The 12,455-nt window shown below is 45.9% G+C and overlaps 2 protein-coding genes across 4 annotated transcripts in view; one reads left to right on the top strand and one right to left on the bottom strand.

Moving 5' to 3' along the window:
* The window catches only part of KLHL18 (kelch like family member 18), a 49,395-nt gene extending 44,652 nt beyond the window's left edge, over nt 1-4,743 (bottom strand). For 2 of the 3 annotated variants that reach the window (XM_036266630.1, XM_036266631.1), the window contains exon 1: nt 4,593-4,743. In XM_036266630.1, the coding sequence (XP_036122523.1) occupies nt 4,593-4,721 (129 nt within the window). In that variant the 5' untranslated portion in view covers nt 4,722-4,743. The remainder of the gene's footprint in view (nt 1-4,592) is intronic. The other variant, XM_036266632.1, reaches the window with a different exon arrangement.
* A 418-nt stretch (nt 4,744-5,161) lies between these two features.
* KIF9 (kinesin family member 9) overlaps nt 5,162-12,455 on the top strand; it is a 47,786-nt gene continuing 40,492 nt past the window's right edge. The window contains exon 1 of the mRNA XM_036267217.1: nt 5,162-5,181. The gene's annotated coding sequence lies outside the window, so the exon portion shown is untranslated. The remainder of the gene's footprint in view (nt 5,182-12,455) is intronic.

Below are 12,455 nucleotides of genomic sequence, written 5' to 3'. Positions count from 1 at the left end.
GCAGCAGATCAGTGATTGCAAAACAAAGTGTGTGTGTGTGTGTGTGTGCGCGCGCGCCGCTCCTTTCTCCTAAGCATCTGGGTCAGCACATAGTATGCAGGTTTGGTGACCCCATTCTGCTCTCACAGATTAAGAAAAAGAAAGAAGTGAGTGAGGTGAGGGAAGAATAAAAATAATGAATTTGGTGGATCTAGATTTCATAAATAAGAAGTTGTGGCGCCCTGGCCGGTTTGGCTCAGTGGTTGGAGCATCAGCCTGCGGTCCAGAGAGACCTGGGTTCGGTTTCCACTAAGGGCATGTACCACGGTTGCAGTTTGTCCCCGGCCATGGTTGGATTGTGTGGGTGGCAGCCACTTGTGTCCCTTTCACATCAATGTTTCTCTCTCTCTCTCTTGTTCTCTCTCTCCCTCCTACTCCATCTGAGAAAAAAAAAAGAAGTTGTGGAGAACACTCATTGAATCTGGAAGTCTACCCAACTTGCTGGACCCAGATGAACCTGACAGATGTGGTCTGAGCACTGGGCTCCAGGTGGCCCAGAGAAAAGACATGAACCTGACTGTTGGAAGGAGGTGATGAGAGCCTCCGGAGATGCAAGCCTTTCTACCCTGACCAAGCCTTATGCTATAGGTTGCCAAGAGGCTTACACTACTATCTTCCTAAACTTTAAGATAAAATGACTTCCCTGCCCTGGCCGGTTTGGCTCAGGGATAAGAGCCTCAGCCTGCGGACCAGTGAGTCCTGGGTTTGGTTCCTGCTAAGGGCACGTACTTCAGTTGTAGTTTGTCCCTGGCCCCAGTTGGGGTTGTGTGAGTGGCAACCACTCAATGTGTCTCTCTCGCATGAATGTTTCTCTTTCTCTCTCTTCCTCCTTCTCTCCCTCCCGCTCTATCTGAAAATAAATGCAAAAATGTCCTCGGGTGAGGATTAAAAAATAAAATTAAATAAAAAATGACTTCCCAAGGAGGACAATGGGCTTTTTCTGATAGAATACTACTCAGTTGGATTCATGACCCAAGATCCAAAAATGGGCTTCAGGGGAACTGCTCTCAAGACTGAATGCAAAATTTTGCACATATCTAAGTATGTGCATTTTTCTGGGGAGAAGGTTCATTGCTTTAATTTTTCAAAGAGGGTCAAGTCACCATAGATATAGAATGTGACTTTTAAAAAATCCAGTGTAGTATCCTTTTTTGTTATGCTTCTATTTAATTATCCAACAGGCACCCAAGGAATTTAAATTCAAATATTTCCAAAAAGGAAATTAAGGTCAAGAGTTGACAGTCAAGTTTGAGACTGTGGCATGCCTGCTAATGCTGACTTTCACACTCTCTTTAAAACTCAGAAAGACAGAAAAGATGAAATGTTATGAATGACATGTTACTACCTGAGGTAGATTAATACACATAGTAGCAGCTGAAATCGTTTGAGTCACTGTCAGTAACAGAAAAGGCAATGGGAGAGCATGAAAAATACTTGACCTAAAATACGGAGACCAGGAGTCTAGTCTTTAGTCCTAGCTCTGCCTACTTTAATCTGTGACCTTGGACAAGTCCCTTCTTCTTCTATGCTTGGGTCCTCATCTGTAAAATGCAGGCCACTGAGCCCAGCCAGTGTGGCTCAATGCACCAAGAGGTCACCAGTTTGATTCCTGGTCAGGGCACATGCCCAGGTTGTTGGCCCAATCCCCAGTGGGGGGCATGCAGGAGGCGGTCAGTCAATATTCACTCTCAACAATGTTTCTATCTCTCTCTCCCTCTTCCTTTCTCTTTCTCTAAAATCAATAAAGGAAAAATATTTTTTAAAAAATGCAAGCCACTGAAGTAGAACAATGGTTTGCAAACTCTTTTAAGGCAATGAACATTATGTTTAAATAAAATTATCTTGAATTCATCAGAAGCTGAAACAAGTTCAAAATGGCAGGCTGAACATACACATTTATCTTCACTCCCTCTAGAAACCCCATAAGTTATTATCCTTAAATATCTACAATTACTGAGCATTTACCACATGATTTTTCAAGTGTATTAACTAATGGAAACCTCAACACTTTAAAACATTTTTTTGTATTTATTTTTTTAATCCTCACTTGAGGACATTTTTCCATTTTTTGTTCAGATAGAGTGGGAGGGAGAGAGAAGGGAGAGAGAGAAACATCAACGTGAAAGGGATGTGTCAAATGGCTGCCACCTGCACGACCAACCAGGGCCGGGGACAAACTGCAACCGAGGTAGATGCCCTTAGCGGGAACCGAACCTAGGTCTCTCTAGACCACAGGCCGACACTCTAACCACTGAGCCAAACCGGCCAGGGCTGTATTTATTGATTTGAGAGAAAGAGAGGGGGAGAGGAAGAGGGAGGAGAGAGAAACATCAATTCTTTTATTCCATTTATTTATGTATTTATTGGTTGATTCTTTTTTTGTTGTTGTTAATCCTCACCCAAGGACATTTTGCCATTGATTTCTAGATAGAGTGTGTGTGTGGGGGATCATTGGTTGCCTCCCACACGATCCTGACCGGGACTAGGGATCGAACCTGCAACTCAGATATATACCCTTGACCAGGAATTAAACCCGAGACCCTTCGGTTGGAGGGCTGATGCTCTAACCACTGAGCAACCAGCCAGAGCAAAACCTTAACACTTTTATCAGGTAGGTGATGATCCCCATTTTACAGATGAAGGAATTGAATCACCAGCATTTAAAGAACTTGCCCAAGTTCTCACAGCCAATAAGTGGCAGAGCCAGGGTTCAAACCTAGGCGGTCAGGTTCGAGTCTGCTATACATACTACCTCTCAGACTGACAGTCAAGGAATAGCAAGGCTCTCAAAGAAAAAGAGGCGGAACGAGAGAGAGATTAGTTAAAAATGTCACCAAATTTTGGAAGATGAAAAGCAGACAAATGAGTAATAACTGACTTAGATGGAGTATACTGAGTGCTGCAGATGACCAGTCATTGCAGAAACCCCTCCCAAACTCCATTTTTGGAGACACACAGGTTTCTCTCGAGGTTTGAGCATTAAGGAAGCCTGAAAACAGGCAGGACTAGTCCCCCCCACCAGGCAAGTAACTGCTCTGTCACTGCCCCAGCTGAAAACTGGAGTTTTATTCTCTGGACAGGATAAACTAAAGACTCCAGACTTGGGTAACCAGGGCATCACTGAATACAAGGGAGTGGCACCATTCAGGGGAAATAAGTGAAAGTCTGCACACAGTCACCCTAACCCATGGTGCCTTGTGACTTTGTCCTATATAATCTGTAACCTACAGGCCATGGGGAAGTTTGGGCTTTTGAGCATTAGCTTCCTGTTCTCCTGGATGGTGCCATTCAATAAAATAGCCAATATTTTTCCACTGCAATTCTCGGTGTTTAGCGTTTGGCTCTGCTAGCGCTGGGTGGCCGAACTCTTTCTGTTCTATAACATTTAGAGTGATGAGAAACTTATGCCAGGCATTATGCAAAGACACTACAGATGTTCTCATTTAATTCTCGCACTAATACTGATAATTAGGAATCATCTCTGTTTTTGCATTTGGAAAACTGGTGCTTAGAAAAATTAAGTAACTTGGCCAAGGTTACAACTAAGATTTTAATCCAAATCCTTAAATCTCCAAAGCCACACTTAGCCACTCTACAGTCTCCAGAAGTCTGACTCAAATATGGGGGGGGGGGGGGGATTCCTTAACCCTGTAGAAAATAACAAGAGCGAAAAACAGCTTTGTATAGTTGTATAGTGTTATTTTGCTTTTACATGGGGTCCTCCACAGATGCTGAGAGCTTTCCAGAGAAAGCCCAACAGGGAATGCAGCTTGCAGCAGCATCACCCCACCTGGAGGGATCCACATGGCTCAGCGGCTTGGCCCGGGAGCAGCCAGCATGCTCTCCAGCAGGAATAAGTGCAAAGCACAGCAGGAAGGCTGGCTCTCGCGCCCAGAATGCCAGCAGGGAACCAGCGGTGGCGGGATCCCGCTCCACGCTGCCCCTCAGCCCATTTTCTGTGACTTTTGCAATGATGGTGGTTGAGGTGTACCTCCCATTGTCGGGCAGAGTAACTGTCTGCCCCCAAAAGATTTGCAAATCCGATTTTAAAAGTTCTTAAGGGACAAGGTGGTAATTTCACAGTCAAGGGCAAGCAATGACCGCGAAGGAAAAGCCTGCGCCTCTACAACACAGCTAACTTCGAGGAGCAGAGGGGAATGTCTGTGGAGACAACAGCAGGTGCTTCAGTGGTGCCTATCAGAATGTAGAGATGGCCACCACCCCTTCTTCCGTGGAGGGGCTGCAAGTCCATTTTCTCCTATCTGTGACAGAAAAGGGAGCCGGGCACCCCAATGTCTCCCATTTTGCGGGCCTCAGCGGTGCTCCTCTCAGCCTTTTCTTCTAGGGGCTGGGAGGCTACGCCAGTCCCTCTCCCCACTCAGCCGTAACCCTCCTCTCCCACTCGCCACTCCTCTCTGCCGGACACGATCTCCCTCAAACCTCCTTTCCCCACCACTCTGCTCGGAGACCTCGCTTCCCTTATCAGCCCCGCCCCTCTTTCCTCCCCAGTCGGTCCCTCTTCCTTCAGCCCCGCGCTGCCCAGCCACCCGTACCTTGAGCGTCACGTCGCACAGCTTGCCCTGCCGCCGGATCTCCTCCATGACGCCGTAGCCGCGACTAGGCAACTCGGACACGGAGAAGTGCACCAGATCCTCCAGCTCCTCCGCGCCGTCCTCCACCATCTTCGCCCGCCACCGCGACTGCGCAGGCTTGGCCGGCCGGCTCTAAACTCAGCAGGGCGGGGCGCGGAGGCGCGCCTACGACAGCTCCGGCGCAGGCCTGAGATTAGCCGGGCCTGCGCGGCCGCCGTAGTTAGAGACGCTGTGCGCCGGAAGCCCTGCTGCCCCGCTTCCTGGCTCATGCGCTGCCTTCGTTCCCTTGCTGTCTCGACCCTGGTCTCGCGCCTGCAGTTGCCGCATTTTTCCTAGAATCAACAGTCTCTCTCACGTTTTCCCGATTCTGCCCTGATCTTAACAGAAGACTGCAGACTTCATTTCCGCCATCATCTCGACACTTCCGGAACCTCCGGAAGCGTCCCGTTGTCATGGTGACTTTGTACACAGCCAGGCTGCAGCGCGCGCGGGATTTCCGTCGCAGCAGTTGCAGTGGTCGTCCTGCGGGAGGGCTGCAGCCTCTGGAGCGGTGAGCTGGGGCCACGCGCCGCCGGGGTCGGGTGAAGAGAGGTCGGAGAGAGGGTGTGCGCCCGGGCGGCGGGAAGCTGCTGGGATCCGAGCACCGCTCCACCCGGGAGTTCCCCAGCTTGGCTCCCTGGTCTATGAAACCCGGGCGGAGGAGGGCGCGGGACCATGGGGGCTCTTTCAGCCTGGCTGCGGCTTAGGGTCTTTGACTCTAATGTTCTCAGTACCCACGAGGGTCCAACGTCGCGCCCAAGGTTCAGAGGGCGCAGGCGAGGGGCCAGAGGTCTTTGAAACACTAAACGGTTTTCGAACTTGAGGGGCTTCAGGATCTCCAGTCCGAGTCCTTTGCTTTACAGATGATAAAGCTGCTCTAGAGAAGGACAGGAATGGTTCTAAGGCCCACTGCTTTCCAGACCCCACATAGGGGTCAGGCATGTTGGGTGAGAAAAAGGAAAAAGGCTGGTTCTGCCTGGATCCCAGTCTTTTGTTTAGCACAAGGCTGGGTGCGTTTGGACCCTGTTTGGGGGCAGTTCAGATGCTGCTGCCGCTCTGGTGGCTATGAGGGTTTCCCATGAGAGCCCCTGGTCTGGGCAGGAACTGCTGGAAGATAGGGACCCGCCTAGGGCCCATCGTCCCAGCATATGCTCCCTCTCCTTTTATCGAGCCTCCAGATGCTTAGTGGTATTCTGTTCATTCCCACCCCTAAAACAAACGAGGAAACCGCGAGCCTCTACAGCAGGGAGGTTTCCTGGTGGCCACTCAGAGGTGTACTTATTTACACCAGAAATATCTAAGGGTAGTACCCCAGAGAGAGTGGCATTCGCCACAAGGACCTGAGGGAGAAGGACCCTACTAAAAGGGAGGGCGTGGTGAATGGGCTGAACATAGCTTCTTGAAAGTGGTGCTTGGAAACCAAGTGTCCTCCTAGAAGGGCTGTGGACTTAGGGGGTAGTGTAGGAGTAGAGTGACATTATATGCTCCTTGGGACTCTCTCAGTAGTGACCGAAGATGGACCCACATATGGAGATTCAGCAACCCTCTGACTTCCAACCATGACCATCACCACCAACCACCATTTCTTGAGCACCTGCTCAGTGCTGGGCACTGTTATGTACATTGAGGGGGGATTCAAAAGAGATAAAAAGACACAGTCCTAACCCTCAAGCAGCTTGAAATTAAATTTGGGAGCTGAAACCTACTCAAATGATGCAGCATAAGAACAGTAACAAGCATTATTTCAGTAAGTGCAAGATGGCATGGGGTCCCCAAATGTCTGGGTATTGAGAGGCTGCTGAGTAGCAGACTCCCAGGAGGGAAGTAGTAAATAGAGAAGGCTTGCCTCTGTTGGGTATGGCCTCTGGCATGCCTGGAGCCATGTGTGTGAGCATGGGGAGGACCTGAGCAGCACAGAATGGGTGACTGCATGTGCATGTGCATGTGCATGTTGGCAAATTGCACGACAGAGAAGGGACAGGCTCTGAGGGGAAGGTGATGCTTGGAGCTGGCCTGTGCTGCTCTTGTGCTGTCAGTGGGTGGGGACCGCCAGGAGGGAGGCATGGGCACCTACCCCCAGAGGCTGCCCTACTTCATGGTAACTTTTAGGGGGCACTCTGGGCAGGAGGATGGACCCTCACACTGGCACAGGGAATGGTTCCCAGAGCCTTACAGATTGAGGGTGTTTGCTGGAGTCAAAAAACATCCCTCCACTGCCCTGGCCGGTTTGGCTCAGCGGTTAGAGCGTCGGCCTGCGGTCCGGAGAGACCCGGGTTCGGTTCCCGCTAAGGGCGCGTACTTCGGTTGCAGTTTGTCCCTGGCCCTGGTTGGTCGTGCGGGTGGCAGCCACTCGATGTGTCCCTTCACGTCGATGTTTCTCTCTCTCTCTCCTTCCTCTCTCTCCCTCCCACTCTATCTGTACAAAAAATGGAGAATATCCTCGGGTGAGGATAAAAAAAAAACAAAAACAAAAAAAACAAAAAACATCCCTCCACTCAACTTCCCAATAGCCTAGATCAAAGTGAACTTGGAGAGGAGACGTTCTCTTCAGTTTCCTCAATTTGGGATTCTTGTTAGAGCTATTTGTGGCTTTTTGTTTCTAAAGGTCAGTTTTGCAGAGAGAGATTTCAGGACTGGAATTGAACAAGCCATTATCTTTGTTCACCTGAATACCTTTCATATCCATTTCTAAAAATTAAAAGGTCTAGCCCTGGCTGGTGTAGCTCGGTTGGGTGTTGTTCTATGCACCAAAAGGTTGCTGGTTTGGCCCTGGCCGGTTTGGCTCAGCGGTTAGAGCATCAGCCTGCGGTCCGGAGAGACTCGGGTTCGGTTCCCGCTAAGGGCACGTACCGGGGTTGCAGTTTGTCCCCGGCCCTGGTTGGGTCGTGTGGGTGGTAACCACTTGATGTGTTTCTTTCACGTTGATGTTTCTCTCTCTCTCTCCCTCCCACTCTATCTGAACAAAATATGGAAAAATGTCCTTGGGTGAGGATAAAACAAACAAACAAACAAAAAGTTGCTGGTTTGATTCCCAGTCAGGGCACATGCCTGGGTTTCGGGGTCCGTCCCTGGTAGGGGCCACGCAGGGGATAGCCTATCGATGTTTCCACTCTCACATCAATGTTTCTCTCTCCCTCTCCCTCTAAATATTTTTAAACAAAAATTAAAATGAAAAGGTCTGAATGATCCCATGGTGGAAAAGACTTCCATGCAGTCATCACTTGAGGAATGTAGGAGGTTGGACACACTCTACAATAGACAAAAATGAAAGTAACATGTTTGCTTATTTGATTTGACATTCGAAGGATCTGTAACTGGGGTTAGAATTTTATGTACACATCATTGACACTAAACAGAAAAGGCGGGGCCTGTATTTATATAACTTGCTTCTATAGATACTTAATGCCACCTGAAAGTTAATATAATTATAAGAGGAAATCAAGTGGGTGGTCACCACAAGTTGTACCTAGAAGTATGGAGGAACATTAATACATACATACATACATACATATATATACATATACATACACATACATATATATTTTTTAATCCTCAACAGAGGATATTTTTCCATTTATCTTCAGATAGAGTGGGAGGGAGGGGGAGGGAGAGAGAAACATTGATGTGAGAGAGATACATCAATTGGTTGCCTCCCACAGGACCCCAACCAGGGCTGGGAATCAAACCAACACTTTGGTCCATGGGCCGACTCTCTAACTCTCTCTAACTGCTGAGCCAACCCAGCCAGATCATGCCTAATGTTTTTCTAACTCTTTATATATTCAGTAAATTCCTTTGTTGGCTGTCTTTTTCAAAAGTAACCAGGAATTTTCTTTACCCTCAACTCCTCTCTCCTGCCCCATGAAAGTACAGGTTATTTTGGGGGGAAATGGCTCCTTTCTGATTGAACTGATTCAACCTGACAGGGAGATTGAGAGAGGAGCACATGGGGCCTCACACATCCTCCTCCAGCCTTGGCTGTGTTCAGGTTGTTTTGTACATGTGGAGCATTAACTCTAAATGAGTTGTTAGCATTCCTTCTTTATATTTATGGTTCCAAAAGGTGAAATTATTGAAATTTCAGAGCCCAGTCTTAGGACTACTTGACCATAAACTACTTGATGATATTCAAATTATTTTTAAAAAGGAAAAAGAAAAAAATATTAGATTGGTTTTAGAAAATTTTATATGTAAAATTTTGGAACAATTTTAAAATCTTGGAATAATTTAAAATAGTATTATGTTGCCCTGGCCGGTTTGGCTCAGCGGTTAGAGCGTCGGCCTGCGGTCCGGAGAGACCCGGGTTCGGTTCCCGCTAAGGGCGCGTACTTCGGTTGCAGTTTGTCCCTGGCCCTGGTTGGTCGTGCGGGTGGCAGCCACTCGATGTGTCCCTTCACGTCGATGTTTCTCTCTCTCTCTCCTTCCTCTCTCTCCCTCCCACTCTATCTGTACAAAAAATGGAGAATATCCTCGGGTGAGGATAAAAAAAAAAACAAAAAAAAACATCCCTCCACTCAACTTCCCAATAGCCTAGATCAAAGTGAACTTGGAGAGGAGACGTTCTCTTCAGTTTCCTCAATTTGGGATTCTTGTTAGAGCTATTTGTGGCTTTTTGTTTCTAAAGGTCAGTTTTGCAGAGAGAGATTTCAGGACTGGAATTGAACAAGCCATTATCTTTGTTCACCTGAATACCTTTCATATCCATTTCTAAAAATTAAAAGGTCTAGCCCTGGCTGGTGTAGCTCGGTTGGGTGTTGTTCTATGCACCAAAAGGTTGCTGGTTTGGCCCTGGCCGGTTTGGCTCAGCGGTTAGAGCATCAGCCTGCGGTCCGGAGAGACTCGGGTTCGGTTCCCGCTAAGGGCACGTACCGGGGTTGCAGTTTGTCCCCGGCCCTGGTTGGGTCGTGTGGGTGGTAACCACTTGATGTGTTTCTTTCACGTTGATGTTTCTCTCTCTCTCTCCCTCCCACTCTATCTGAACAAAATATGGAAAAATGTCCTTGGGTGAGGATAAAACAAACAAACAAACAAAAAGTTGCTGGTTTGATTCCCAGTCAGGGCACATGCCTGGGTTTCGGGGTCCGTCCCTGGTAGGGGCCACGCAGGGGATAGCCTATCGATGTTTCCACTCTCACATCAATGTTTTTCTCTCCCTCTCCCTCTAAATATTTTTAAACAAAAATTAAAATGAAAAGGTCTGAATGATCCCATGGTGGAAAAGACTTCCATGCAGTCATCACTTGAGGAATGTAGGAGGTTGGACACACTCTACAATAGACAAAAATGAAAGTAACATGTTTGCTTATTTGATTTGACATTCGAAGGATCTGTAACTGGGGTTAGAATTTTATGTACACATCATTGACACTAAACAGAAAAGGCGGGGCCTGTATTTATATAACTTGCTTCTATAGATACTTAATGCCACCTGAAAGTTAATATAATTATAAGAGGAAATCAAGTGGGTGGTCACCACAAGTTGTACCTAGAAGTATGGAGGAACATTAATACATACATACATACATACATATATATACATATACATACACATACATATATATTTTTTAATCCTCAACAGAGGATATTTTTCCATTTATCTTCAGATAGAGTGGGAGGGAGGGGGAGGGAGAGAGAAACATTGATGTGAGAGAGATACATCAATTGGTTGCCTCCCACAGGACCCCAACCAGGGCTGGGAATCAAACCAACACTTTGGTCCATGGGCCGACTCTCTAACTCTCTCTAACTGCTGAGCCAACCCAGCCAGATCATGCCTAATGTTTTTCTAACTCTTTATATATTCAGTAAATTCCTTTGTTGGCTGTCTTTTTCAAAAGTAACCAGGAATTTTCTTTACCCTCAACTCCTCTCTCCTGCCCCATGAAAGTACAGGTTATTTTGGGGGGAAATGGCTCCTTTCTGATTGAACTGATTCAACCTGACAGGGAGATTGAGAGAGGAGCACATGGGGCCTCACACATCCTCCTCCAGCCTTGGCTGTGTTCAGGTTGTTTTGTACATGTGGAGCATTAACTCTAAATGAGTTGTTAGCATTCCTTCTTTATATTTATGGTTCCAAAAGGTGAAATTATTGAAATTTCAGAGCCCAGTCTTAGGACTACTTGACCATAAACTACTTGATGATATTCAAATTATTTTTAAAAAGGAAAAAGAAAAAAATATTAGATTGGTTTTAGAAAATTTTATATGTAAAATTTTGGAACAATTTTAAAATCTTGGAATAATTTAAAATAGTATTATGTTGCCCTGGCCGGTTTGGCTCAGCGGTTAGAGCGTCGGCCTGCGGTCCGGAGAGACCCGGGTTCGGTTTCCGCTAAGGGCGCGTACCTCGGTTGCAGTTTGTCCCCGGCCCTGGTGGGTTGTGCGGGTGGCAGCCACTCGATGTGTCCCTTTCGCATCGATGTTTCTCTCTCTCTCTCTCTGTTCATCTCTCTCCCTCCCACTCTACCTGAGCAAAAAATGGAAAAAATGTCCTCGGGTGAGGATAAAAAAATAATAATAATAAAAAAATAAATAAATAAAATAGTATTATGTTAATTTTCCCAATAATTTTAAACAATAAGGTTATTTTGTATATTTTGCTAGACCTTTATCTTATTTTCTAATATGACTTAACTAGATTTAGTACAATTGATAATTAGAGATAGGTTTTTACTTAGCTTTTCTAGAGTTCTTGACATTTCCTCTCAATATTTAGTCTGTTGTCATCAGTGTATAAGAGGCACTGAAATAACTGATTGTTTGCCCTGGCTGGTTTTGCTCAGCGGTTGGAGCATCGGCCTGTGGATCAGAGAGTCTTGGGTTCGGTTCCCGCTAGGGGCACATACAAAAAAAAAAAAAAAAAAAGAACTGATGGTTTTACGTTCCCCTTAAAGGAATAAAAATATGTGCAATTATTACTTCTTTTTAATAACCCTTTTACTTTGCCGCTCTATGTCAATGCTAGAACCAAAATTTACTGTCTAATTAGTATTAAATACTTTATGCAGACACTGTCAGGAGAGGGCCTAGTATATTTTGACAATGAAGATGAGATTTCTTAGTTATCATTGGGAGGGTTGTACAATTCAGCTTTTAAAAATGTTTATACTTCAGTCCGGCCAGTGTGGTTCAGTGGTTGAGCATCAACCCATACACCAATAGGTTGCCAGTCAGGACACATGCCAGGGTTGTGGGCCCGATTCCCAGTGGGGGGCATGTAGGAGACAACCAATTGATGTTCTCTCTCATCGATGTTTCTATCTCTCTCTCCCTCTCACTTCTTCTCTCTCTAAAATCAATAAGGAAAAAAATAAAAGCAAAAAAAATGTTTATACTTTATTTGGACAGGATCTTAGAGATCAGTTAACTCTCCCCTTTTGTAGTATTTCTTGAGTTTGCTTTACTGTTAATGGTGTTTATGGTCTTTACCTTGAGAAAGTCTTTTCCATTATAGGATAACTCTACATAATAGGAAGGTAATGTACCTAAATTGCCTCCCTATCACTTATATCTATAAGCATTCTATTCATCCTATTCCATGAAGCTACATCAAATGTTTACTTTAGCATTTTAATATTCATGGTAATTATTTTTGATTGTATAGATGAAGGAATACACACATCTATGTTTCTACCTGAAATAAAATGATGAGAACATAGGTTTTAGGAGAAGAGGAAAGGGGACTATCTGTGATTTTTGTTTCAATGAAGTGCTAGAGAAGAAAGAATATCTGAATATGGGCTAGATTAAACATACTTCTTGGGAATCTTTTTTCTGATCTAA

The sequence above is a fragment of the Molossus molossus genome, unplaced genomic scaffold, assembly GCF_014108415.1.
Source record: "Molossus molossus isolate mMolMol1 unplaced genomic scaffold, mMolMol1.p scaffold_m16_p_18, whole genome shotgun sequence".
Classification (NCBI taxonomy): Eukaryota; Metazoa; Chordata; class Mammalia; order Chiroptera; family Molossidae; genus Molossus; species Molossus molossus.
Note: the sequence above shows the minus strand (reverse complement) of the source record. Positions and strands in the feature narration are given on the sequence as shown.